General features: G+C 36.1%; 6 protein-coding genes and 1 non-coding gene across 8 annotated transcripts; 3 read left to right on the plus strand and 4 right to left on the minus strand.

Moving 5' to 3' along the window:
• Positions 1-31: 31 nt before the first annotated feature.
• Positions 32-2,833, minus strand: LOC125609052 (trifunctional UDP-glucose 4,6-dehydratase/UDP-4-keto-6-deoxy-D-glucose 3,5-epimerase/UDP-4-keto-L-rhamnose-reductase RHM3-like). Its single transcript, XM_048779843.1, has 3 exons — positions 2,662-2,833; positions 784-2,363; positions 32-690 (listed from the first exon to the last, which is right to left on the minus strand). The coding sequence occupies exons 2-3, from the start codon at positions 2,335-2,337 to the stop codon at positions 247-249; spliced, it is 1,998 nt and encodes a 665-aa protein (XP_048635800.1). The 5' UTR covers positions 2,338-2,363; positions 2,662-2,833; the 3' UTR covers positions 32-246.
• Positions 2,834-9,193: 6,360 nt separating this feature from the next.
• LOC106423480 (bidirectional sugar transporter SWEET2) lies at positions 9,194-11,149 on the plus strand. The gene is made up of 6 exons (XM_048779845.1): positions 9,194-9,438; positions 9,816-9,852; positions 9,955-10,171; positions 10,251-10,409; positions 10,481-10,600; positions 10,697-11,149. Exons 1-6 carry the CDS (start codon positions 9,378-9,380, stop codon positions 10,811-10,813), a joined length of 711 nt encoding a protein of 236 aa, XP_048635802.1. The 5' UTR covers positions 9,194-9,377; the 3' UTR covers positions 10,814-11,149.
• Positions 11,150-13,140: 1,991 nt separating this feature from the next.
• LOC125609055 (protein FLX-like 1) lies at positions 13,141-15,065 on the plus strand. The gene is made up of 4 exons (XM_048779847.1): positions 13,141-13,889; positions 13,955-14,118; positions 14,253-14,341; positions 14,752-15,065. The coding sequence occupies exons 1-4, from the start codon at positions 13,297-13,299 to the stop codon at positions 14,881-14,883; spliced, it is 978 nt and encodes a 325-aa protein (XP_048635804.1). The 5' UTR covers positions 13,141-13,296; the 3' UTR covers positions 14,884-15,065.
• A 102-nt stretch (positions 15,066-15,167) lies between these two features.
• On the plus strand, positions 15,168-16,774 carry LOC106423488 (protein Jade-1). Of its 2 annotated transcripts, none has more exons than XM_013864262.3 (2): positions 15,168-16,353; positions 16,442-16,774. In XM_013864262.3, the coding sequence occupies exons 1-2, from the start codon at positions 15,394-15,396 to the stop codon at positions 16,481-16,483; spliced, it is 1,002 nt and encodes a 333-aa protein (XP_013719716.2). In that variant the 5' UTR covers positions 15,168-15,393; the 3' UTR covers positions 16,484-16,774. The 2 variants fall into 2 exon arrangements, with proteins under 2 accessions (XP_013719716.2, XP_013719717.2); XM_013864263.3 differs by having other exon boundaries at positions 16,448-16,774.
• Positions 16,775-17,744: 970 nt separating this feature from the next.
• Positions 17,745-17,847, minus strand: LOC125609769. Its single transcript, XR_007339915.1, has one exon. It is a non-coding gene; the product is annotated as a U6 spliceosomal RNA (small nuclear RNA).
• Positions 17,745-21,246, minus strand: LOC125609054 (mitogen-activated protein kinase 19-like). The gene is made up of 8 exons (XM_048779846.1): positions 20,966-21,246; positions 20,479-20,887; positions 20,264-20,391; positions 20,118-20,177; positions 19,882-20,031; positions 19,437-19,804; positions 19,252-19,353; positions 17,745-19,172 (listed from the first exon to the last, which is right to left on the minus strand). The coding sequence occupies exons 1-8, from the start codon at positions 20,987-20,989 to the stop codon at positions 18,635-18,637; spliced, it is 1,779 nt and encodes a 592-aa protein (XP_048635803.1). The 5' UTR covers positions 20,990-21,246; the 3' UTR covers positions 17,745-18,634.
• Positions 20,970-25,012, minus strand: LOC106423479 (SART-1 family protein DOT2). The gene is given in 3 exon segments (XM_048779848.1): positions 20,970-23,872; positions 23,991-24,862; positions 24,864-25,012. Coding segments are annotated over 2 exon segments (645 nt in total). The 5' UTR covers positions 25,011-25,012; the 3' UTR covers positions 20,970-23,872; positions 23,991-24,364.
• Positions 25,013-26,248: the final 1,236 nt, after the last annotated feature.

A 26,248-nucleotide genomic window follows, 5' to 3' on the forward strand; every position in this document is an offset into this window, starting at 1 on the left:
CAAAAAGAATTACAATAGGAACAGGAATCTATAGTGATATAAAATAAAACTCAGATAAATCTGTAATAATATTAATGTAAACAAAGATGTGTTTTGTCGTAGAGTACCAAAAAGGAGTAAATGAATTACATGATAAATCAAATCAAATTATAGTAGAATCATGAGATACAGTGAAACTACCTGCAGGATAATATAACAATGAACAGAGAAAGATGAAGTGTGTAGTGTATTCTTAACGAGAGGCTCTTACGTTCTCTTGTTGGGTTCGAAGACGTATTTGATCAACGAATCTTTGATGGAAAGCAACTCTGGAAACTCCTTGCTGAGCTTAGCACCATCCATCTCGTTGTTGCTCCGTGGCGCAACAATGACCTTAGCCTGTTCTTCCAAGGTGAAGTTGGACCATTTGAAACCAGGCTCGATGTAGCTCTTGTACATCTCTAGTATCTCGTTGTGGCTCACCACTCCTGGATTGGTGAAGTTCCATATTCCCTTAAGGTTCCTCTTCGCCATCTCGATTGAGATTGGTAAGAGTTCGTCTAGTATGGTCATGCTGTTCGGGATGTTCACCACTTTGTTGTAACGAGAGATCTTGGTGATGAAGTTTCGTGGGTTGTTCAGGTCGGATGAGATTGGCATACGCACTCTCAAGGTGCATACGTTGTCGAATTCTCTTAGAAGCTCTTCCACCTGGTGAAAAATGAAAACAGAGAATTTTATAGACAGAGTTTCCAGAGATTGAGGATGAAAATGTGATTTGGTTATGTGATAGTTTATTATTACCATTGCCTTTGTTTTTGAGTAGAAGGAACCGGTGAAGTTCGGTTTGTCTTCTTCCTTGAAGCCAATCCCTGAACCTTCTGGATGTGCAGCGTCATACTCAAATATACAACCGGTGGCAAAGTTCATCATCAACAGACCATTCTCTCTGCAAACATCTGCCAGAGTCAAAGTACCAGCAACGTTCACTCGGATGGTCTCTGTTTTGTGAGACTCACACCAGTCAACATTGGGTCTGCCCGTTAAACCGGCTGCATTGAAGACATGAGTAGGTTTGACTCTACGAATATCCGCCACAAGAGAAGCTCTGTCCTCTAGCCTCCCTTTCCCATACTCGTACGCAATCCCTTGCTTCTCACAGAGCTTTCCTAGAAGACCACCGAGCCACCCAGTTTTACCATAGATGAGGAACTTAAAGGACGTTTTGTTGTCTCCAGAACCACCAGTCTTGGGGGGAGTAACCACCGTGAACGTCTGATTACCATCAGCATCCTTGCGCTCGTCACCACTATCACAGAGTCTATCACCAGGCATCATCAGCATCCTTGGATGAGGAAGCAGAGCTCCAGAAACATCTCCCCACCACTCAGGGTTCGCAGTGTACCACTCCATAGTCTTCTTCAACCCTTCCTCCCAAGTGGTTCGCTCCGCCCACCCCAGTTTCTTCAGCTTCTGGTCATCGAGGAAGTACCTCTGGTCATTAAAAGGCCGGTTCTCCACAAACTGAATGGTGGAGTCAGGGTTAATCCCAAAGAGCTTGGAGATATCATTAGCCACATCAATCACTCTCCTCTCTTTCGTCGTCCCAATATTATACACATGGTTAACCTCCCCTTTGTGCAAAACAACCTCAAACGCCTCAGCAACATCTTCACAGTATAAATAACTCCTCACATTAGACCCATCTCCGTGAATCGGAAGCGGCTTCCCACTCATAGCCAACAGAATAAACTTAGGAATCAACTTCTCAGGAAACTGATTCGGACCATAAACATTATTCCCACGAGTAGTTATCACCGGCAACCCATAAGATCTCCCATACGCCATCACAAGCATCTCAGCACCCGCCTTAGTAGCAGAATACGGATTAGTCGGAAGCAACTGAGAAGCTTCATGATTCCCCACGGAAGCATCCTCATCAGTCTCTCCATAAACCTCATCAGTACTCACATGAATAAACCTCCTGATCTGCCCAGTGACTTTACAAGCCTCCAAAAGCACATGGGTCCCGTAGATATTGTTCTTGGTGAACTCAAAGCTGTTACCGAAGGAGTTATCAACATGGGTTTGAGCTGCGAAGTGCATGATGGTGTCGATGTTCTCGGTGATGAGAAGGTAGTTGACGAGGTCGGCGCTGGCGATGTCGCCCTTGACGAACTTGAAGTTGGGGGAGGATTTGGAAGGGTTGAGGTTCTTGAGGTTGGAGCAGTAGTCGAGCTTGTCGAGGACCACGATCTTGTAGTCGGGGTAGGTGCGGACTAGCCTGTTTGCCACGTGGGAGGCGATGAATCCCGCCGCTCCGGTGATGAGGATGTTCTTGGGCTTATATGTAGCCATTGCGATGTGAACAATTATAATAATATCTGCAACATCAGAAACCATGTAATTTCATCGAACAGGTGGAGTGCAAACATAATCATCATGATCCATGAAACAGATCTATACTCATTAGTACGAAAAGATACAGCTAATAGCGAAATCCAGATCGGAAAAAGTTAGATCCAGATCCACAAGTATGACGAATGTAGTAATCAAATGAGAAGCAGATCCAATGGCAAAACGATTAACCAATAAAAAATAGCATCGATAAAAGCGGCACGACGTCGTACGTTCACGAATTAGCTCAGAGATCATAGAGAAAGAGAGTTGGGGGGGACGTACCGAGTCGATTCGGATCAAGATCAACCTAAGCTTGAAGAAGAAGAAGATCTCGAGATGTGGAGAGATGAGAGGAATAAATATAAGAGTGAAGAAGAGGAGGAGGAGAAAGGATCTAACGAGCGTCTCAGAAAACACTGTGCGCCCCTTCTTTTTTTAATTTTGAGAAAGTTACGGAGAGCCACCGACAAATTACTAAATTGCAATTACTAACTACGGTTCAATTTTTTTACGCCACGGTCAATTTTTTTTTCTCTTAATTTACCATCCGAAAGTATATAGGCAACGCAGAAATTTCAACGTGTCCGCTTGAGTTCCGGTTTCCCATGCAATTTCTCGTCTCTTTTCTTTGAATTTGACTACGAGTCTTATCTTTGTTATGTTACGTTAAAAAATTAAAGAGAGGACTTTAAATAAAATGGTATAAGCGTAATGTTAAACTAACAGAAAGAAGAAAAACAAAATGCAATAACATCACGTTACGTAAAAAGTTTGATTGGGCCTTTAGATACTCAACCCTAACGATAACGAGGCCGTCGCCTTCGAGGCTTATTTATCGCTGATTAATTTGACGTTCATAACAAAACAAAAACAAAAGAGAGTACACTTTTTGTCAACGAAAGCAGAGTACATTAACAGTTTGATGTTTGGGAAGATATATTTGAAACGGGCTCAAAAGTAGACCTTTTATTGTCTTTTTAATGTACCAAAAGAGAATTAGTTGAGGATCATTACTGGTGGCCCAAATGGCACATTACGCATGAAGTTGAGCTTTCTTCATTTCCCTCGTATCCATTTAAGTATCTTCCACATGTATATATGTGTTTTGTTTTCCCTTATTACGGATGAAATTAATCGTGAGTAAGAAGCACTATGACGTTTACAAATCAATAATATATTAAGAATACATATTCTTGATGTTACGTACCGATCCATATTTTCCTCTTAGAGCATCCGCAATGGGAATCCTTAAGGGGAAGTCCTTAGGAAAAAAATAATTAAATAATCGGTAGACCCCACCAAAAGCTAAGGATTCAATCCTTAAAATTCCTAAATAAGGACTCTTTCTTAGTGAATCCTTGCACTATTTGCGGGTCCCGACGACATGTGGCGACCCGCAATTGGTTGATATTTATTTTTTTTATTTAAAAAAGAAAAAATAAATAATAATATTTAAAAAATCAAAATACACTTTTTCTAAGGACTCCCCTTAGAGTAACACCATTGCGGGTGCTCTTACAGTTGCGTAATGTTAGCTAAATCATATTTATATGGTATTAAAAATGTTTTTGCGTAAGCTGACAACTAAGACCTGATTGTTTCTCTGCTTCTGCATTTTTGCCTTGCGTTTCTAAGTGATGATAGTTAAAGTATTAGACTCACACAAAATTGCAAACGAAAATGCAGGATATAAAGCATGGGACTACTTCGTTTGCTGAAGACTATGAGTTGCTAAATAAAGTCAAATCCACTGAATACATACATCACAGTTGCAAAGATATTTGATGAAGAACAAAAGAAGAAATATATTTGATGAATTAAATTATTAAAGTACTCGTAATATTTGCGTACAGTCTTAGATTTTTGAAAGAAAAGATTAACTAGTTGTCCCACGCTTTGTATATAGATAGCTTGATTCATGAGCGACATTGCTTAGTCAACTAGTCATTGATTATTACATGAGATAATTTTATACTTTTCCTATTTCATTTTAATTGTTATAAAATATATTTTTTGTTTTAAAATAATTGGTATTTTAAAATTTCAATGCAAAATTATGAGTTTTATATGTTATATGATTTTTTATTCGTTGAAATGTTGTTAGGTGCATATGAATATTATTTTAAAAATATAAAAAAAAAAATATTTTTTTAGTATGGGTACAAATCGAAAACGATAATTGAACTGAGAGAATACTAATTAGTTTTGTATTCTTTAGTTGGTCAAAGAATTATTAGCTAAGACGAAAAGACAATAATCTGATGATTTATTGGATAAGGATTAAATTCCGACTTTACACGTACGGTTTTATCCGAAAGAAAAACAGCAAGTCTGCAACGTTCAAATATACATGCAAAATGAATTTATTCACAAGTGGGCGTTTTCTAAACAATTGTTTTCTTAATATTTTATTTTATTATATTATGCTTAATATCAATAACATCATCTCCAACCCACCTCTTTTTTTTTTTCTATACTAAGTGTTTTGCCCGCACATGCAAGCAAAAACTTCTTATAAATACTTATTAGTTTATGTTTTATTAATCTAAAACTAACATAATAAGTTATTATTTATGGTTTTAAATAGTTAAATCAAACATCAAAGTATTTATATATGTCAAATATTTTTTTATCAAAATATATGCTTACTATTGTGTTATTTTTTTTTAAAACACTCATATCTTAAAAATAGTTTAGAAAATATATTTATATAATTTTTTTGCTTGACTAATATTTAATTATCAATTGTTTTTTTATCTTAACTTTTTTAACTTTTATAATAAAATATTGTTTTCAGATAGCAACACAATATAAATAAGAGTAATATCATATTTTTATAATTCTATTATATTATTTTATACTCAATTATTTAATGTAACATATAACATATAAACTTTATACTATTAAAATAAAATTCATTTTTAATTATATATAAAATTCAGTAAAGATATTGTTTAAAATTTGTTTTTAATATAACATAGAAATTTAATATTATTAACATTCGTTTTTAATTATATACAAGATTCATTAAGAATAAATTTAAATTAATATATTAATGACTCATCTAATAATAAATAATAAATCAATGATTTAGCTAAAACTTAATAAAAACATGACAAATAAGCAAAATTACCATAAATCAAGGAGAACATGACAAATAAGCAAAATCACTTCATAAATAAGTATAATTTTTTTTTTTAAAAGTGAGAAATTCTATTATAGAAATAAAATGCTCCAAAGAATAAAATATATAGATATGTTATTTTCACTTTTAAATATAGAGACAAAAAGTAATTTTTTTTATTTTTCCTCTAAAATAGAGAAATTTTATTATAAAATTATACATTGGAGAAATTTTACTTCTATTATTGATATATTTATTTTAAAAGAAAATATAGAAGTTTACATTAGAGATGTTCTAAAAACGTCTGAAAAATCAAAAGATGGTTAGATAAACGCCGCATATATATGAATATGATATTTTTCAAAAAAAAAATACCGAATATGAATAATTAAGTTCAAATATGAATATTTAGTTTTAGAAAATATATATTCGATAACGTGTTTCAAGTATAGTTTTTGTCAGGTCAAAAGTTCATAAACGCAATTGATTTTGTCGTAGTTATACACTTTTATGTCCATGGGCCATGGCTGTGTGATTATTAAAGTCAAGAATCAAATTCTTGTATAACCAAAAAAGGCTATAAGAGATAAGGTCAAGATTCAAGAAGAGCATTAAAATGCTAGTATTTAATAAATAAGCATACGTATGAATGGCGTTTGAGTACAAGCTTTCAATCATATTACTGCAGCTGATCTAATATTCATAAACTCAGTGTCCTATTTTACCAAAAGAAAAAAAAACTCAGTGTCCTATTTTCATATTCATCAACCCTCGTCACGAAAGTATGTTAACAGACTTGGTCAAGATGTTCAAGCACAAACTTTCAAACCATAGACAAAATGAGTAGTAAAGATAAAAGCGAAGCCATTGAACTACATGTTCTTACACCTAGTTTTAAACGATAAAACATAACATGTGGTTCTATCAGATTATTCACTGCATGCTCAATCATAAAGCGCGTTCTAAAACTTGTCACTCGGGTCTTAAGTGGCCTCGGATTACTAGATATATAGAATTGAGAATTTGCACTAGATAAAAAAAATGAATATAAATTAGCTAACAGGTAATGGCACTGTATAAATTGTGGTAATACCAAGCGTGTCCCTAATATAAGACCTGTTACACGTTACACGTGAGCTGAACACACTGTTTATTACCACAAATGCAAAAAACTGAGGAGAGAAAGAGAGAGAGAGAGAGTGTGATAATAATGCAAAGAATCAAGAATGCTCAACTACTATTTTTCTTTCCTGCAAAAACCCAAAGCGCTTAGATACATTTTATATGTTAAAAGATCGTCTCGTTTTAAAAAGTTAAACTCATTCTCTAGTTGTGTCTAAAATTTATAGAATTTATAACCGGTTATAGGTCTGATGTTTCGGTTTTATAGAATTTATAACCGGTTACTGATTCCAATATGAACTTCATGCAACATATGTGTCTAATATAGGATCGCAATAAATTATTGCTCTTAAATCCGGTTTCAATATGTATGTACGCCAACTATGTCAAATTATAACCGGTTGCCCCTAATATACGACCTGTTACACGTTACACGTGAGCTGAACACACTGTTAATTACCACAAATGCAAAGAACTGAGGAGAGAAAGAGAGATAGAGAGTGTGATAATAATGCAAAGAATCAAGAATGTTCAACTACTATTTTTCTTTCCTGCAAAAATCCAAAGCACTTAGATACATTTTATATGTTAAAAGATCGTCTCGTTCTAAAAAATTAAACTCATTCTCTAGTTGTGTCTAAAATTTATAGAATTTATAACCGGTTATAGATCTTATGTTTCGGTTTTATAGAATTTATAACCGGTTACTGATTCCAATATGAACTTCATGCAACATATGTGTCTAATATAGGAGCGCAATAAATTATTGCTCCTAAATCCGGTTTCAATATGTATGTACGTCAATTATGTCAAATTATAACCGGTTGCCCCTAATATACGACCTGTTACACGTTACACGTGAGCTGAACACACTGTTAATTACCACAAATGCAAAGAACTGAGGAGAAAAAGAGAGAGAGAGTGTGATAATAATGCAAAGAATCAAGAATGTTCAACTACTATTTTTCTTTCCTGGAAAAACCCAAAGCACTTAGATACATTTTATATGTTAAAAGATCGTCTCGTTCTAAAAAGTTAAACTCATTCTGTAGTTGTGTCTAAAATTTATAGAATTTATAACCGGTTATAGATCTGATGTTTCGGTTTTATAGAATTTATAACCGGTTACTGATTCCAATATGAACTTCATGCAACATATGTGTCTAATATAGGATCGCAATAAATTATTACTCCTAAATCCGGTTTCAATGTGTATGTACGTCAACTATGTCAAATTATAACCGGTTTTCTACATATATTGCTCTTCCTCTCCACTTGCAATCAAAATACATTTTGTTCTTCAACCCCGGTAACAGGTAAACATTTTCGTCTCAGTTCGAGGAGAATATTGGCAGCACAACACAATGGTTACATGGTTATGCAAATATTTAAAAATAATGCATAGATCTGCAATCATTTGAACCTGGCTATAAATTGTTCATTACCTTTCACAAAAATAGATTTTTTATATTTTTGTATAAAGTTAATCAAATAATATAAAATACTGACCGTTAAAAACAAATGTTAACAAACTTTCTAACTTTATTGCGAATTTGTATTTATGGATGGAAATGTTAAAAACAAAAACAAAAGTTTTGTTTACGCATCCCCTTGGAGTTGTCATTCTCGGAACTTTATCAAGTGATTCAGAGCCAGACACACACATGCATTGGATCACTAATAGAACACATCAACAGACGAGCCAGCAAATGTTACTATTTTATTATTTAAGAATTATTAATGTGTAGGAGAACGTGACTGTGGAATGTAAGCCACAGAAAAAACTCTCAAAACACAATCCAAGGATGGAAAATTTTGAGTGGACAGCGATGATCATAGATAAACGAGTGGGGTTCAGCGTCGACAGAGAGCAACTTTTTGAGCTCAAGTTCAATCGATAAGACATTTACTTTAAGCGCCCCTTGGACATCGTTTTCACATGTTGCAAATCTAGCGATTTCTAAATATTCGTGAAAATGAAATATCCAAAGACAATATGACAAAGTAAAATCAGTACGAACGAGTTACCTAGCAATCACACAAAAGCAGTTATTTTATTTTAAATGACTGAAACCAGATTTATATAAATTTTAATCTCAAAATAAACATATACATAAATGTTGTTAACCTGCTGTCATCTTCTCTTGAAAAATCATCCCGTTTATTTTACAATGTCGTAATTTATGTTTTCGAGAGTAGATAATTTTCTCTAATTATTGTAATCAATCAAGTTGAGAAGTAATTAAAAATAAGTTGTGTTAAAAAAATGAGTAAGCAAGTAACATGATGTAATTTTTTAGATAGTTTGGGGATTTGAAACCCTTAGCCCGTCCAAATCTTTTACATTCTATTTCTAACAGAGACAAATTATATTTGAAGCATAAACAATCAATGAGATCAAGCAGGTGTTAATACTCAAATATCAATTTATACAGTAGAAATATTTGATAGATTATATGAACATGTTTATAATGTTTGTACTTTGTTTAACAACTATGCAACTTCACGTCACTTTTTAGTTTTGTTTTAATGTATCGCAAGATGGTAGAAAAGTACACAGCTAAATCTGGACCGCATATATATAGTCGTATGCATTCAATCTTTTGGTCCTTACTCAAGAAACTCTTCTTCCCTCTACAAATCTTATTTATTACTTCTGACTCCATAAGAGCAGAACAGAGCAAAGAATAAAAAGCTGAAGCTTTGATCTTCTAAAGGAAAATCAAGGGGACTTTGACAGAGAAGCTTTCCTATGGATGTCTTTGCTTTCCAAGGTTCTTTCTCCATGTGGAAAGATGTTGCCGGAATCGCAGGTAAATACTTTAACCAGATTTTAATTGTGTCCACTGTGTTTCGTTTTGGTAAGTTTTAAAGCTACTTTTTTTTGCTGAACAAAGTTTTAAGCTACTTTAGGGACAGGAACTTTTTTTTTAGTTTAGTCAATATGTAGTCAATATGTATATTGGATCTGGCTTTATTGCCATGGATATGCCCAAATCAAGAGATATGTTTAACCTTTTGTTTTGTCTTTGCTTTTTCTTCTTTCTCACTGAAAAGATCCAAATGTTGTCTGTGATCATTTTCCTACAAGAAAAAAAAAAGAGATATGCTTATTGATGCTTTGCTATATTTATTACTGTTTTGCATCTGTTACCTCACTTATTACTGTTGCATCTTTGTTCTGTTTCAGGCAACATATTTGCATTTGGACTATTCATTTCACCAATGTGAGTTCTTCTTCTTCTTCATTTACTTATCTTGTTCCTTCCTTGTAGTAAAACATTGTTTTCCTTGTAGTAAAATATTGTGCGTGTGTTTTTAATTCTCAGGCCAACGTTTAGGAGAATATTGAGGAACAAATCAACCGAGCAATTCTCTGGTTTACCATACATTTACTCTCTCTTAAACTGCTTGATCTGCCTTTGGTACGGCTCACCTTTCATATCCCAAAGAAACCTCATGCTTGTGACTGTGAACTCCGTTGGAGCCACTTTTCAGCTTTGTTACATTATCCTCTTCATCATGCATACAGACAAGAAGAATAAGGTTCCTTGATTGACTCTTCACACAAAAAAATCTGACTCGCTTTCATTTATCGTTCTAATCAAGATCTTGATCATGGCAGATGAGGATGCTTGTTCTGCTTCTTGTGGTGTTTGCTGTGGTTGGATTGATTGTAGCTGGAAGTTTACAGATACCTGATAAGCTCGCACGATGGTACTTTGTTGGGTTCTTGAGCTGCGCTTCTCTTGTCTCCATGTTCGCCTCGCCTTTGTTTGTTATTGTAAGTTCACACAAACGTCAACCAAATATTTTTCATGTGTTCAGCTTTCTGACTTGACTGGTCTTTTGTAGAACTTAGTGATTCGGACTAAGAGCGTTGAGTTTATGCCGTTTTATCTCTCTCTATCAACGTTCTTGTTGAGTGGTTCCTTCCTCCTTTACGGGTTATTCAATAGCGACGCCTTTGTTTACGTAAGTTGTGCTCTTCAGTAAGTGAGGTTGCAACTTGTGTTGTCTCTCTGAGTAGTATTAACGAATCTTTATTGTTTTTTTTGTTTGAAAACTCAGACACCAAATGGAATAGGAACGATTCTTGGCATTGTGCAGTTGTCTTTGTACTGTTACTACCACAGGAGTTCTATAGAAGAAGAAACAAAAGAGCCTTTAATTGTTTCTTATGTGTGAGATCAATGGTGGGAAAAAAAGAAAACAAGAATGTGGATACATACAAGATTCTTTGTTGTTTTATATTATTGTCTATACATTGTCTAGCACCTTGTGTCTATATCTACCGGCTTTCGTTATCTCATGGCGTGAAGATGTTTATCCTCTCGGCTTCTGTCATGATCGAAAGATGGAGATCTCTTCTCAGTTTTGATGGCTCATTTGCTGAAGATTATCTGAGACCACAGGAAAGAATTTCGTTTTTTTTTGTGTGATGGAAATCTCTGGTGCTTGGTATATAATATATCTGAAGAACATTTGTCCATATGATTTTATTTGTCTTAGAAGATTATTCTATTTGTTTGTCCATACGATTTTACATCTTTTTGTCAGAAATATAGAATAAACTTTGCATATTCTTGTAGAGAAAATTGTTTTGTCCATAAGGCCATCCGAATTGGTGAATTTCTCAAATGATAGATCCTGGCATGAGTCTCTCTGCTTTTATGAGAAACACCATAACTAAATATTAATATAACTGATAAGAAATTTTAACGAGAGATTCACCAATGCGAATGTCCTAAGATTTTGTTTTGCTTTGGCCTATACACACAAAAGGATTAAGATTTCCATCTACATAACATAAGACATTGTTTACACAAACATGTAATGTTTCTGCGTTCTCGAAATCTTACATTTTCATGGGGTTTAAACTTGTTATACACAAAACTCAAGAGACTTGCATAGAAAGCAACTATCAGAGCAATTGGTTATGCACGAAAGTTCAAGAGACTTACCATATAACTCTGTTTAACCTGCAAAATAGCAACACGTTACAACGCATTAACAGCTAATCCATATATCGCATAGAACATTACTGTTCTTAGTTGTTAATGCGTTGTACTTGTAAGTGAGACAATATGAAATCGATTTAATCATATGTTAAACTTTTTTTTATTTAGCTAAATCATATTTCTGATGATAGTAGTATGTAGTACTGCTAATCTGTAGTGTTCATCTTTTGATTTACTTATATCCTTCTGGTTGTCTACGATAACTAATCATTTTGTATGATTTCATTAGTTTCAGGTATCGTTTGTGTCTGGGAACATGATCAAGTACACGCGAGGTAATTAGCAGCTTGGTCTTTAGATATGAACATGTTTATTTGATTATACTTGTTTCTGAAGTTCCTAATGTCTGTTATGGTTCTTTTCCAACAGGCTGCGGGTCACAACGACTCGCTTCTTTGGAGACGAATCTATTCCCAAGTGGTATGATCAGATTCTACAATGAGCATAGACATATGAGGCTTGGCACTCATAACATGTCATTTAGGTTAGATTTGCACATTTTATATTATGGTTATGTTAAGGATTCAGCTCAGAGATTACACAACAACTAAAAGATATTACATGGTTGTATATTTGGATAATCAAGATCCACCCCTCTGCTCTCACTCTTTTGATCTTTCCCTAATGCACCTAGATTAGTTTATAAACTTCTAATGCAGATACTAGAACTTGTAAGGAGCTCTATGGGAAATTTATGAAGTTAATCAACAAGAAAACAACCTGTCCTGAAGAGAGTGCAAGTATGTGACTTCCAATTTCATGCATCAAGATTGTTCTGTGTTGTTATTTGCTTACATAAATCTGTAACATGGTTTTTCTGTGTTTTTGTTTTCTTACAAAAACTGATACTTTTAAATTAAAAATGTATTAAGTGAAAGAATACATAAAGACTTTACAGCATATCTTTAAGAATGAGTATTATAAAAATGTGTTACTAAAATCTATTTGAATGTGTATAATTTTTTTTATATCGGCTAGAAGATATATTGTCTGAGTTTCTGTAAAATAAAAACGCACATAAAAAAATTGGGACCGAACTAGAAAACCAAACGATCATATCTAAACATATTATCATTCAAGAATTCATTCACTTCCCTTAACTTTATAAGGCTTTCTATAAGAGGGGTTCCTCTTTCCATTTCCATCAAATGATCCGGCCTTCCATAAAGAATTAATAAATTGAACATCAAATAATTATGCGCTTTCAAAATGCGGATCAAAATCTAGTAGTTGTATTTAAAAAGCACGAAACATCACGTATAAACTAAATTGGTTTGTTTTATCTTATGAAATAAATATAGTACAGAGTACAGTATCTTGTAGGGAACTAGGGATACAAAGTTTTAATAAGATCATCACGAGCCACACAAAGTTTGTTCAAAGATTTTTATGGACCTATAGTATCACGAATTAAAAGATAAAGGATCAATTTGAAAACCTTCCGAAGTAAGGGGGTGAAAAAGGAAAATACGGCGATATAATTAGGAAACATTACTATTTTGTTAAACGACCTTCGCTCGATCCCACACTTCCGGCGAACTAGAATCTGAGCAATCGGAGTTCCTAAACACTTCTCCGGAACCCTAATTTATTCTCTCCAACGAGACAAAGCCAGCGCGTGATTTCGACTCTCCTTTCGCGAGATCAGCAATGTCCGGTAGAAATCGCGGATCGTACGGCGGCTTACAACCTCCGATCAACCAACCGCCTTTCGTCAGAGGCTTAGGAGGACACGCACCTCCTCTTCCTCATCCCTCTCGTCCCTTAGACGACAACAGGGAACTCCCCCAATTCAGAAACCACCATCCTCAACACCATCATCACTCAATCATCGAAGACCGAATCGCATCCCAAAACCAAGACGTGCAAGGCCTTCTCGCCGACAACCAGAGGCTCGCCGCGACGCACGTGGCGCTGAAGCAGGAGCTGGAAGTAGCGCAGCACGAGCTGCAGAGGATGATGCATTATATCGACTCGCTGCGAGCCGAGGAAGATATAATGATGAGGGAGATGTACGATAAGTCTATGCGGTGCGAGGTGGAGCTGCATCAGGTCGAGGCCTTGCGCGCTGATGTTCAGAAGGTTAGGGCGGATATCAAGGAGTTTACTGCGAGCAGGCAGGAGCTGACGAGTCAGGTTCATTTGATGACTCAAGATTTGGGGAGGCTTACGGCTGAGTTGCAGCAGATACCGACTTTGACTGCGGAGATTGAGAACACTAAGCAAGAGCTGCAACGCGCGAGGTTTGAAGTTTCTCTTTTTAAAGTTGATGCCTTTGTTCGTGTTTTGAGTTAGTGTTGTTTTGTAGAGCGGCGATTGATTACGAGAAGAAAGGGTATGCGGAGAATTACGAGCACGGGAAAGTTATGGAGCAGAAGCTAGTTGCGATGGCTCGGGAATTGGAGAAGCTTCGAGCTGAGATTGCTAACTCGGAGAGTAGAGCTCATGCTACTGGTCCTGTTGGGAATCCTGGTATGGTAAACTTTGAATAACTATGAATCATCACAGTGTCAGTTGGTTTCAGAAGCTAGAAGGAAGAATAGCTACTAGCAGTCTACAGTTGAATGCGTTAGTATTAATACAAAAATGTTGTTTTTTTATATCAGGTGGAGTTGGTTATGGTGGTGGGTATGGAAACCATGATCCTGCTGGGTATGCTGTGAATCCTTATCAACCTAACTATGCCATGAATCCAGTAAGTTACATTTTTTTTATACATTTCTTGTGGGAATCGCTTGTTTGGTTTTTGACCAAGAGAGAGCATTGCTTGGGAGGGTATAGTAACCTTGAAGATAATATAGCTGAATTTACCATAGTTCTGTTTAAGCAGTTTAATACATTTGTTTGAACTTTGGATCCTTGGATAAGAACAAAGGTACATTAGCCCTAAGGTTCAAGCAAGTCAATCTGAGCTAACCAGAAGTAGCTCAATGTACATATTAGACCAATCCCGAGTCACTCATCAATGGAGATGTTGATGAAACGTGTGACAGAATATCTATCTGAACGACCGCTATCTTCACATATCTCATGTTCTTGTAGTTCTAGGTGCAAACATATTACACACACACAAATTTATAGTAATGTGCTCATATGATGGTTCAGGCACAAGCACAGGGAGGCGTGGAAGGCTATTATCCTCCTCCATATGGAGCAGCACCCACTGCCTGGGCTGGCGGCTATGATCCGCATCAGCAACAACAACAGTATTATCCACAACAAGGACAAGGACAGTGATGAAAATGTCAAAGTCGTCTATTTCCCGACAACAACTCATAAATTTTAAAAACAAAGCAAGCCTCCCTTTTGTAATCTTTCCTGTGTTATTTTTGGGTGTATAAGCAAAATTCAGAACAAACCAATGTATTAAAGTTTTTAATTATGAAAAAAAGAACGAAATCCTACAGTGTTTTTTTAAACAAGCCCATTAGTATCTGAAAAGGGCCCAATTTAAAGCCCACTGGAAATCACCTCCCCAGTCCGCACATTTAAGTTTGGCGGGTAAATTTCTAAATTTTAATTTCGGTTTTATGAGGAAAACAATTTTCAAAGGGAATAAAAGTTTCAGAAAAGTGGCGGGTATTTGTTTCCCACTCACGTTTCATTAAAACGCCATAACCAAAAACAATACAGGCGGCAAAGTAATGATTTCGATCTCCCTTTTTAATATCTCTGCGATCTACCAGACTGTTCACAAAACACAATCCCTAATCCTTCATTAGAGATCTGAAGCAGAAGAAGAAAGCAATGGATGCTCAGTATCAGAACTTGCCTCCTCTCAAAAGGCTAAGATTGATGCAGCGAGATCTCGAACTTGCTCATCAACAACATCAGCTACAAAGCCAACCTGAGGTGAAGCCGTCGCAGTTACCGGCGAAGAAGAGGAAACACTCTCGTGTTGATTACGACGACGACTGCGAGAACTCCTCCCCCGCTTACCGTTGTCTCCCGGCGAAGAAGAGGATCTGGGCGATCGATCCAGATCTGCTCTCCGGTACTCCCTTTTCACCTTTCGATCTGAATGTTGAGTATACGCCTTGCGTAGACGAGGACGGAATCGAGAAGAAGAAGAATCCATCTCCTTTGGTTGAATCCAATCCACAAGAGGATGATGATGATAAAGAGAATATCGATCCTCTATCGATACCTGAAGACGAAGATGGTATCATGTGTGGTGTATGTCAAAGCACAGATGGTGATCCCTCGAATCCAATCGTCTTCTGCGACGGTTGCGACTTAATGGTCCACGCTTCTTGCTATGGTAACCCTCTGGTTAAGGCCATACCGGAAGGCGATTGGTTTTGCAGTCTATGTACCGAGTCAACGTCATTGAAGAAGAAGAGAGAGAAGCCTTTTTTCTCTTGCTGCTTGTGTACGACCAAAGGTGGAGCCATGAAGCCCACTAAGGATGGTCGTTGGGCCCACATCACTTGCTCGCTGTTCGTGCCGGAGGTTTACTTTGAGGATCCTGAAGGGAGGGAAGGGATTTGTTGCAGCGAGATTCCGAGTAGGAGGTGGAAAGAGAGGTGTTATTTGTGCAAGGTTAGGCGCGGGTGTGTTATCGAGTGTTCGGAGATGAAGTGTGAGTTGGCGTTTCATGTTAGTTGTGGGTTGAAGGAGGAGCTTTGTATTGAGTACCGTGAAGGTAGGAGGAGTGGTGGTATTGTTGTTGGTTTCTGCAGTGAGCATACTAAACTTTGGGAAAGGGTAAGACTTGCATCGTATTTATCTGTTCTGTTGAGTTGTGTGTATCTATGTGTAGGGCTTAGTTTTGATGATTGTTTTTGTTTGTCAGCAACAGGAAAGTGGAAAGTACAAGATTGTTGCCAGAGATTAAGATAACAAGTAGGAGAATACTGGAAGGCCAACTCTGAGAAGCCTCATTTGATGTTTTTGATTGTTTTAGAATTTTGTTTTTCTTGTTTCATAGTTATCTGATCAGTGACTAGCTGGTGTTCTTCATGCTTGTCAAGTTTGTGTTTTTTTCTTCTTTTTTTTTCTTCTGGAGGCTATGTTATGTTCTGTGTTGACTTGTTTTAAGCTGCACAAGGCTAAAACTTGGTCAATCTATTTATACCTCGTTGTATCTTTTCTCGTTTATGTCATAATAACATTTTCTTTTGGAAGATGGATCAGGATGTTTGGTCATGTTCTGCTCTTAACTCAGCTAAACAAAATCATTGTGACTGTACATCAAAAACACTTTTAATGAAATACATCCTTATTATTAAACTGAAAATCAAAGTACAAATTCTATTGTTAAGGTGTTTAGGTATGTATATCTATCAATTTTCTTAGTGATAATTTGGTAAGCGAGTTATATCTCTTCTGGTTCTTGTCATGAGGATCATAACCAGATTCATTTCGAGTTTTCGACCAAATAGATGAGGATATTGACTATGTTCTGCTCTTAACTCGGACTCAACTTGATGGAAGTTCAGTGACTTTGGTGTCCTAGTCAAGTTTAGCAGATTGCACTAGGCCTTAGATCTTGGCAAGCAAGTGCCTCACAACTCAAAGAGGTAAGGTAATGTATCTTCGAGAACATGTTAGCCAAATTAAAACTACCAAAAGACCTCTTTATTCAAATTTTCCTACATAATGGCTACAATAAATCTTCTGAGCAACTAAACGGCAATGTCAAAATTAATTGCGTTGGTTTACCCGAAAACTGATAACCTAACCGGAATCTCGTACCGATAATGCGTTTGTGCCGCCGTCTTTAAACAAAGAAAAACAATTTTCTCCGACAGAGCTGCAACACCGAACTAATCTGATTGTCTTAGCTACGCAAAGTTCAATTCCAGTAAGATTAACTAATCAGAACCCTAGTATAACAGGGTTTCAATAAAGCGTAGTAGTGTTGACAAAAGCAATAGAACCCAGAAGAAACCGATCTAAATTTTTTTCAAAAAGCTGGAAACTTTCTCTTCCACGCAGATTTGTTTCCTAATCTTCTCATTTACGGTTCCCGAGAACTTTCAAGAACCCTAAGAAACGAAAACCCAGAAGAACATAACGGAGGAAACCCCAAAAAACGAAAACACAGAAGAACAGATGAAGAAGACGAAATCGATTTTGAAAGTTTTTTAGAAAAAAAAAATTTGGACCATTTCTCGATTTGTGCGTGTCATCCTTGCGCAGGGGCCATGCTAATCTTCTCTGTATCGTTCCAATTTTATCGGATGTCCCCGAAGGGACAATCACTCTTGTGACTCCATCGCTATATAAACGCAGCTCCTTCTCTTCCCCTGAGCGATGTGGGACTTTTAAGTTGTTAACTGTCGTCTTATACAGTTTAAATGGGCCTATTTATCATAAGTCCTCTCTTTCTATTAATTGTACTAAGCCCATTAACGTTATCTTCCATATTCTCTTACCACCTTGTCCAAGTAGATTTTATGCTGTATAGAACGCTCAATTTCAAATACTAGAATCTGAAACTAGTAGTCACATGAGCTCAAGCCAGAGCATTGCTGCGGTTATTATGTATTGATGTCTAATGTATATGTAGATGCTGAGAAATACGAGCAAGTTTTGGACGTTAGAGACATGATGAAACAACGGAATGTGAAGAAGAAACCAGGTTACATTTCACATGTAACGTAGTAATAGTGGCCTCGAAGACTACAACTAATTTTAGGTAAGACATAAGATCCTTATGTCAAAGCATCATAACCATAAGATCAACCTTTGAGTTATAATATATTTACTAATAATGTTGTGAGATAGACAATCGTTTCCGGACTTGAGAGAATCCAGGAACCAACAACAACTTGAGGTCATGCTAAAAATTGTTTGGCCATTACTATGTCATATGAGAAAAAGGCACAAGAGCACTGAAACTTTTTTTTATTACACAATCTCTCAAATGTGTTCAAGTCAGGGCTTGATCGAATAATAATTTACATTATACAATGACTAACATTGGGAGAGAGTTTCTGAGCAATCAAATAACCTGAGACACCCAACAAATCTGCTAAGTTCTTTAAGACATGCCGTACCCAACCGTGCCTACGCTCCGGTGCGCTGCAACTGCAACCGCGGCGGCTCCAGCAGGACCATACTGGGATTGTGCATGCAGCAGCTTAGCATCAATACCCACCTTATGCTGTGTTTGTTGCACATAAGGGTTTGGGTTCAGCTCAGCTGGCTTGCATTGGGTGGGAACAAACTGCGGTTTTGCTTGAGACGCAGCAGCTTCTGTACCAAGGCGCTTCTCTTGGTTCATGGCGGTGTTGGGATTAAAGAAACAGTTAGGAGATACGGTCTGTTGTGGAGCGGTTCTGTAATAAGATGTCCTTGCATCATAGGAGGACAAGTCTTTGAGGTTCCTGTTATTCTCATAAGTTAGAGATGATGACTCCACAGCACGGCCTGGTCTACCTGAAGGTATCCTTGGAGGAGGTCCTAAAGGTTTAGATGAAGTGGACGGAACTACATTTCTTGAAGGCTCAAAAGAGACACGTCGACTCTCTGGAGGTTGAGCATTGGAGGTCGTCACTACACCAGGGTGAACTGTAGACCTACAGAGATGAATGAAGATGCAGAGATTAAATCACAAGCCCCATACTAAATAAAAAAAGACCTATATGGTGAACGTACCGTGGAAGTGAAGCATGCTTTCTCTCTGGAGGTATGATTGGCCCACTTTTGCCGCTATTTTCTTCTAAGTAAGCAAACTGTTTCCTCAGATGACCAATGGCGCTGCCAATATCAGAATCAATCGATCAGCCAAGAAGATAACTAAGAGAGAGTTTAAGGTCTTAAAAGAGGAAGTAAGTAAGAACCTAGGGTATAAGAAACTTGAGCCTTCAGAACCGTTCATATAATCCTTAAGCAGCTGAGGATGGTACTCTAGTATCTCCCTGTATATCAGCTCTCTAATGTCATCCTTTGTCAACCTTCTTCTTTCAAACTCAAACTCCATCTTCGATATTGGCTGACAAAAAGGCTCTCTCTCAACCTTTGCTAGACCCTTAAAGTAAGGATCAGCCAGCGCCTCTGTAGCAGTGGGCCTATCCTTTGGATCAAAAGCCAACAGTCTTTGCAATAGCCGCAACGCTGAAGGATCTGCATTAGGAAACTTTTGAGTAAAAGGGACAAGACTCTTCTTCCTCATTTCGCCCAAGTATTTTCTAGCTTTTTCGTTTCGAACCTGCGTCAAAAGAGCCATCATTAGTACTACTTCTACATTGCATTCTCTCAGCAAACAAAAAAAAGAAGGAAACATACTCCTGCAATGGTCTCAGACTTTGGTGTCCCGAGAAGATCGGTAATCAGCTCTAACTGATGGACAACACTTTTCCCAGGAAACAAAGGCTTCCCTAATAACACCTCGGCAAAGATGCAACCAATGCTCCAAATGTCAATAGCTGGTGTATACTGCAAATGGATACAAAACTACAATGAGCATAGCCTGACACAAAGTGGTAGTTGGCAATGGCCACAGCTCTTAACTTATAGAGTACCTTAGAACAGAATGAGCCACAAAGCTCAGGAGCCCTGTACCATCTTGTAGCAACATAATCCTGAAACAAGAAAGAGAAGGAAAAATTCAAACACACTGGAGAGATTTTACCAAAACTGAATATATAATTAAGAGAAAGGTGCAGACCGTCCAAAAGACTGTTGTGGGCGTATCATTAAACGACACTCTCGCTAATCCAAAGTCACAAACTTTCAACTTGCAATTAGCATTAGCCAGAATATTCTTCGGTTTAAGATCACGATGATAAACATTAGCTGCAGAACACAAAAACAGAATCCAGTTTAATTAAGTTTTTACTTAAAAAATAGTCCAAGAAAGAATCAGACAATCCCCATCCCCACCTGTATGCATATACTTTAACGCACGAAGCATCTGATAAAGAAAAAACTGATGATGCTCCTTAGTCAAGTCATCATTAGCTTTGATGACTTGGTGCAGATCCGACTCCATGAGCTCGAACACGACGTAGATGTCTTTAAACTCTCTCTTGGAAGGCGGAAGCATGATGCTTTTGATCTCGACTATATCCGGATGCCTCAGGAGACGGAGAAGCTTCACCTCGCGGAGGATGCGGAGCGCGTCGGAGATGTGTTCGAAGACGTCGTTGATCTTCTTTATCGCGACTTTCTCTCCCGTGTGGGTGTCGATGGCCGCGCAGACAACTCCGTAGCTTCCTTTCCCGATCACTTCGAGGGTCTGGTAACGGTTCGCGTCGCCGTACTCGGTGAAAAAGTCCACCTCTTTCATGTTCTGTAAGTAAAGAAAGTTAATCAAGAATCCAAGAAAACAACTCGAATCCATCAAAAGGACAAAACTTGAGAAACCAACCTTCTTCACGTGACCTTGTTGCATCGTTCTGAGCAGACAATTAGTATAAAGGTGAGAACTTTGGACCGACCCAGATGAAAATACAGCTCAACAACCTTATCGTCTTCCTCAGATTCAAAAACCCTTTCGAAAATGGCAATTCTTGGAATCACACAAAACCCTAACGATGCTCAAGATCCAGAGATTGGAGAAGAAGAAGAGACGATAGAGAAAGGCCGAAGATGAGAGATGTTTGTTTGGTTTGGTTTTATTATAAGTAACAGATTGTGATTTTCTGTTTCCGTGTTTTCTAATTATAGCAATTTTCGTGGTACTTATTTGCGTACGAGAGGACAGGTCACGCTCACGCGGAACAGACAATGGTATTCTTGTAATTTTGTTGCAACTCTGAGCCGTGTTTTGTTTTGGTTTGGGTAGGTCCACTGTCGGTGATCTCTTCCGGCAACCACCACCCCCCATGGACCGTTTTACTATTTAAATATTTCTCTGTTGCAGCAACCCTCAAACTATTTATTAATCAAAATTTAGTCTCTCTTTTTATCGTGTGATTAATTTAGTCCCTATGAGTTTTGTTTTAATTAATTCTTGGTAATATATTGCTTTCCAGCTATTTTTTTTACCAAAAAGTTGTTCGCTTGATCTCTGTCATTGATGATGTTTCAGTCAATAAATTTGATGTGTATACCCGTAAGTTTTACCTAATCATCGTTAACGTTTCACGTGTGTACACATGGACATGGTACTGTTTATATAGAATAGCATAAAACATAAACAAAGGTTTTGTGTTTGCCAGAAGTCGTCTAAAAAATATTATAATAATACTAGTAATTACGATAATGACTAATGATAATGAGTATTGCAAGCGACCTGCGGTTTTTGCCGCTAGAACGTTAAGATCAAATAAAATAACATTGCAAATCCATTGGTCTCTCTGACTCTCTCTCTCTAAAGAAACAAATGAATGATAAAAACATTAGAATACTTGTGAAAATAACAGATTTATTGATATATAAGGTCAATTATGAAAATTGTCGTTCGTTTCTAACTTTTGTACTTTTACTATATCTGATAAGTGTAGATATAGAGCCGTAAAACTTGCCTAACCATCATTAACGTTTCATGTGCATATACATGGCGCTCTTTATATATCTATATATATCATAAACACATAAATAAACGTTTTGGGTTAGCCTGAAGCTGTCTACAAATTCTATGATAGTGTTAGCAATTACGATTGATTTCATATTAAACAAACGAGAAGACTTGAGTGTCAAAAAATAAAGTAGGATAATGACTATCGACCCTGCCTCCCATTGGTCTCTGACTCTCTCCCTCTTTCTTTCTCTCTTTCTATAAGGGAACAAAATGAATGATAAAAACATTGGAATAAATAATATATTAATTGATATATAAGGTCAGTTATGCATACTCATTTCTATCTTCTTTTTTTTTCTATCTTTCTTTTTGCGTAAAAATGTTTCTTTGATTGATCGGAATCAAAGAAATATGCCTGAGTTATCTGTTTTATATATATTTGTACTTAATTATATAATTTCAGGTATATTTTAACATATGGGTGAGATGCAAAGTCGGTCCATTAGCTAAAAGCATGAGAAAGACAGATTTACACAGCACGGATGAACAAGAATCTCACATCTGTAAGCCACACAAAATTAGTATCATTTAAATAACAATGTGGGGAGAGGTGTCACAATATTTATACATTTAAACTAAAGTTTATCTTTCATTTTTCATCACACTTTCTTCGTTGTGGTGACAATTTCTTTAATAATATAAAATTTACCAAGTCCACTGGTCTTTATTTGTTTTAATATGTCAATAAGCTATTAATATATTATCATACTATACAGTATTGGAAACGTGTAAAGTCGGTCTCTCTATATCACTGCAAAAAGAAACAAGACATGATAAAGCCTCCCTAACCAAAAATGTTCCATACATTTAATAATTTCTTTTGAAAAAATGTCACGTTGATACTAATTAAAATTTTGAGATTTTCAAGTTTAGTTTTCAACATGACATATAAGTCAATCCAAACATTTTGTTGACGACCTGACATAATATTCTTGAAGTTCTTTTAGTACGGCTTTTGAAAAGATAGATTGTGTCGCTTCACATATTCATTTTAGGGTAACCGTGAAGTATTTTCAGATTTCTATTTGAAACAGATAAAAACAAAAATAAATCAACAAGTAGATCAGAAAATTCTCTACAATCGAGAGTAGTGCCGTTTAATTTAAACACTGCAGAGGACAGGAATTTCTCCGCCGTGCAGATTTAGTTTTTTTTTTTTTTTTTGATAAAAGGCTTTTAGTGCAGATTTAGTTTCTTGATTTGTTTGGTAGCCTTCAAAAAGAATCAACGAACCTAATTTGTAGTTCAATATTAAAAACACATCCTTCTCAACACATTATTATGCCAATAAGTTTGTGTCACCTATTACATCAAATAAAGGAGAGTATCTTTTAACGCATAACACCAAAACAACTTTTCGATATTTTTAGACCAGAAAACAGAGGACCATAAGTTTAATATAAACAATTCTCTAAGATTCAGTCTGATATTGTCTTTTATTATACCAAATAAATATGATAGAGTTGATAAAAGAAGACAATAGAGGATGCTGCATCATCCAAATAAATAATGCATGGTATAGTGGTCCAGTGGGAGTGGCACAAGAAGTTGCATGTGGTTAAGGGCACATTCACACTCGTGTATGTCTTTAGCTTGTCCAAAAGGCATATTCGTTTATTAAACAGAGAACCCCACACAAATGCATATTAAAGTTCTACTGAGAGAATCAAAACACATTAAGATGATGAAATGTTGACGTGACTAACAAGGAAACGCGGGCCTCAGAGTATGGGTGCCGACTTGAGGAAGTGCCTGAATAGATAAAGGTCTATCATGTCGTATATATGTAAATCATCTTAAACTCCCTTCTAATCTAAGGATACCAAGATAAAAGAGACGTGAGTCCACGAATTCAATAAATTTATTATACCTTTCTGGCTTCATGCCTTTGATAAAACAGGGTCCTAACAGCTTCCAGAGTTGTAAGATGACTCAGAATTACGTTAAGAATGCTCTCAGGCAATTCACTGAAGTTGTCCCTAAGGTTCTCACTACATAGCTGAGTCTTCGTGGAAGATGGAGGAACCGTCTCTACATGGGATGATGCATTGAATTAATTCCCTGATACAGTCGAAAATAAAAACATCAAAGAAAAATGCAAAAAATGTTAGTGAACAAAAATAAAAGAGAAACAATGTAGTTTTGATGTAATTAAAAACATGCAATGTAATCTTCAAACATCATGCAAAATACCAAGTCTAAAAGCTATTGTAAAAGCATATGAATCGAAAGAGACTTTAAAGATTAGAGAAAAATGTACGGACTCTTCAACTCGGCATGAACCTGTCTCATTCTTTCCACAGCTCTATCTGAAGACTCCAATATATTTCTTGAGCTGTCTTCATATTTCTTCATCCGTTTCTCTTGCTTCCTCTTCCCAGGTTTCTTCCCATGGAATCCATGGCAAAGTTTCTTAAACGCTTCTTTTTCAGTCATTATCCTGCCACATTCATCCACCCTATCAATCCTAATATCCTTAAACGCATCTTTAAATCTGTTATCCTTACCATGATTAATGTCTCTAACACGTACATGGTGCTTGCTGCTGCTTTTGATCTCCTTGAAAGTTCCTTGCTCTCTGAGAAGCTTTAACGCGCCAGATAATCCTGTACCGACATCAACCTCACGCATCACTCCGTCTCCAACCCTAGAATGATCATGGGAACCATGATGATCGATCTCTTCATCAGGTTTAGAACAAACCCTTTGATCAAACACATCTCTTCGTCTCTCTGATGATTCAAATTAACCTCTTTTTCTCATCTTTTATTGAAGAACCAAGATCCTGATGATTAGCTTCAAATTCTTTCTTCCTAGAAGCAATATTAATAACCAGTTTCTTGTTCTTCCTCATCGAATTCTTCTTCATATCAATATTGAGATGAGACATTCTTATGAAAATCCCACACAATTGTGAAATAATAATCCCCTATAGAATCCAAACCATAATTATTCTATATGCCTTGTGACATATATATAGAGACCACAAGAAAGATCTGGCTAGGTTACAATCCTGATACGTATCGAGAAAGGAAGATGAGAGAAGAGGCAGTTATATATACATGAATTGTTGAAGAAGAATGGTAGAGAACTTCCGAGGTGGGTGGGCTGCTGACTAGAAGAATTATTTTAAGTTTCTTGCACCGCACGAGCGGAAGCCCTAAACTTTTATTGGTCAATCACTCTAGCAGATCCATATTGACTTTTCAACACCTAAATGGCCCAAAATTGAATAAAAAAATAATGAAAATATGAGGGTTTTAAATAAATAAAGCCCATTAAGAGGCTTTGTTTGAAGACATTGGTGGTTTCTTTCTTTCTTGTTTGTTCTTCTAGTTACTTTACGAATCAGCAGAACTAACTGAAGGTAAAGAATCTGAAATGCGACATCCCTTATATATTAATTGAGGAACATTTGAAAAGATGTAACCTCAATTTTGTATTAATTAAAAGAGGCCCCAATGCATAGGTGACACTCAATTAGGTAGTCAATTACATTCAATTGAAAAATAAGTAGGTCCACATTCGATTTTTATATGTTGTTAGATACATAAGTTGGTCAAACTATATGATATAATGATATGATATGATATTTTCTTTCCTTAAATAAAACCTACGGAATTACCATAAATGACTAATATATATATGACAATTAATGAGTTTAATAATAAAGATTTGATAACAATGTATATCTTCTCCATCATTTTTTGTTTAATTTTATATTATTAAAATAAATTAAACAATCAAATTAGCTATAAAAATAAAATTTAGATTTTTTCGTATATGTTATATTTTGAATTTTTAAAAACGACAATAAATGACTAAAACTATTAAAATTATTATGTTAAAAATTAATGATCAATGGTTTAACATTTTTATTATAAGAAGATACACATTATTTTAAAACCATATGAGCAAAAAATATCATTTAATAATAAAACATATATATTTATATAGATTATACTATATACCATAAGATTACATAAATATTTTAATATTAAAACTTTCAATGAATTTTCAAAAACATTTATAAATTATAAACTTATTAAAGATTTCACATTGAAAATTTTGTTATCGATGATTTAAATATTCAGTTATAAAATGATATGAATGATCATAGAACTGTAT

The sequence above is a fragment of the Brassica napus genome, chromosome A5, assembly GCF_020379485.1.
Source record: "Brassica napus cultivar Da-Ae chromosome A5, Da-Ae, whole genome shotgun sequence".
NCBI classification, from domain to species: domain Eukaryota; kingdom Viridiplantae; phylum Streptophyta; class Magnoliopsida; order Brassicales; family Brassicaceae; genus Brassica; species Brassica napus.

Coding starts and splice junctions, on each gene's coding strand:
- LOC125609052 (XM_048779843.1), bottom strand. CDS start 2,337: ATGGCTACATATAAGCCCAAGAACATCCTCATCACCGGAGCGGCGGGA. Junction 691..783: donor ACTCAAAAACAAAGGCAATG/GTAATAATAAAC, acceptor ATTTTTCACCAG/GTGGAAGAGCTTCTAAGAGA.
- LOC106423480 (XM_048779845.1), top strand. CDS start 9,378: ATGGATGTCTTTGCTTTCCAAGGTTCTTTCTCCATGTGGAAAGATGTT. Junction 9,439..9,815: donor AGATGTTGCCGGAATCGCAG/GTAAATACTTTA, acceptor GTTCTGTTTCAG/GCAACATATTTGCATTTGGA. Junction 10,172..10,250: donor ATACAGACAAGAAGAATAAG/GTTCCTTGATTG, acceptor TGATCATGGCAG/ATGAGGATGCTTGTTCTGCT.
- LOC106423488 (XM_013864262.3), top strand. CDS start 15,394: ATGGATGCTCAGTATCAGAACTTGCCTCCTCTCAAAAGGCTAAGATTG. Junction 16,354..16,441: donor ATACTAAACTTTGGGAAAGG/GTAAGACTTGCA, acceptor TTTGTTTGTCAG/CAACAGGAAAGTGGAAAGTA.
- LOC125609055 (XM_048779847.1), top strand. CDS start 13,297: ATGTCCGGTAGAAATCGCGGATCGTACGGCGGCTTACAACCTCCGATC. Junction 13,890..13,954: donor CAAGAGCTGCAACGCGCGAG/GTTTGAAGTTTC, acceptor GTTGTTTTGTAG/AGCGGCGATTGATTACGAGA. Junction 14,342..14,751: donor CTAACTATGCCATGAATCCA/GTAAGTTACATT, acceptor ATGATGGTTCAG/GCACAAGCACAGGGAGGCGT.
- LOC125609054 (XM_048779846.1), bottom strand. CDS start 20,989: ATGCAACAAGGTCACGTGAAGAAG. Junction 20,392..20,478: donor GTTAAAGTATATGCATACAG/GTGGGGATGGGG, acceptor TGTGTTCTGCAG/CTAATGTTTATCATCGTGAT. Junction 20,032..20,117: donor GTGGCTCATTCTGTTCTAAG/GTACTCTATAAG, acceptor ATCCATTTGCAG/TATACACCAGCTATTGACAT.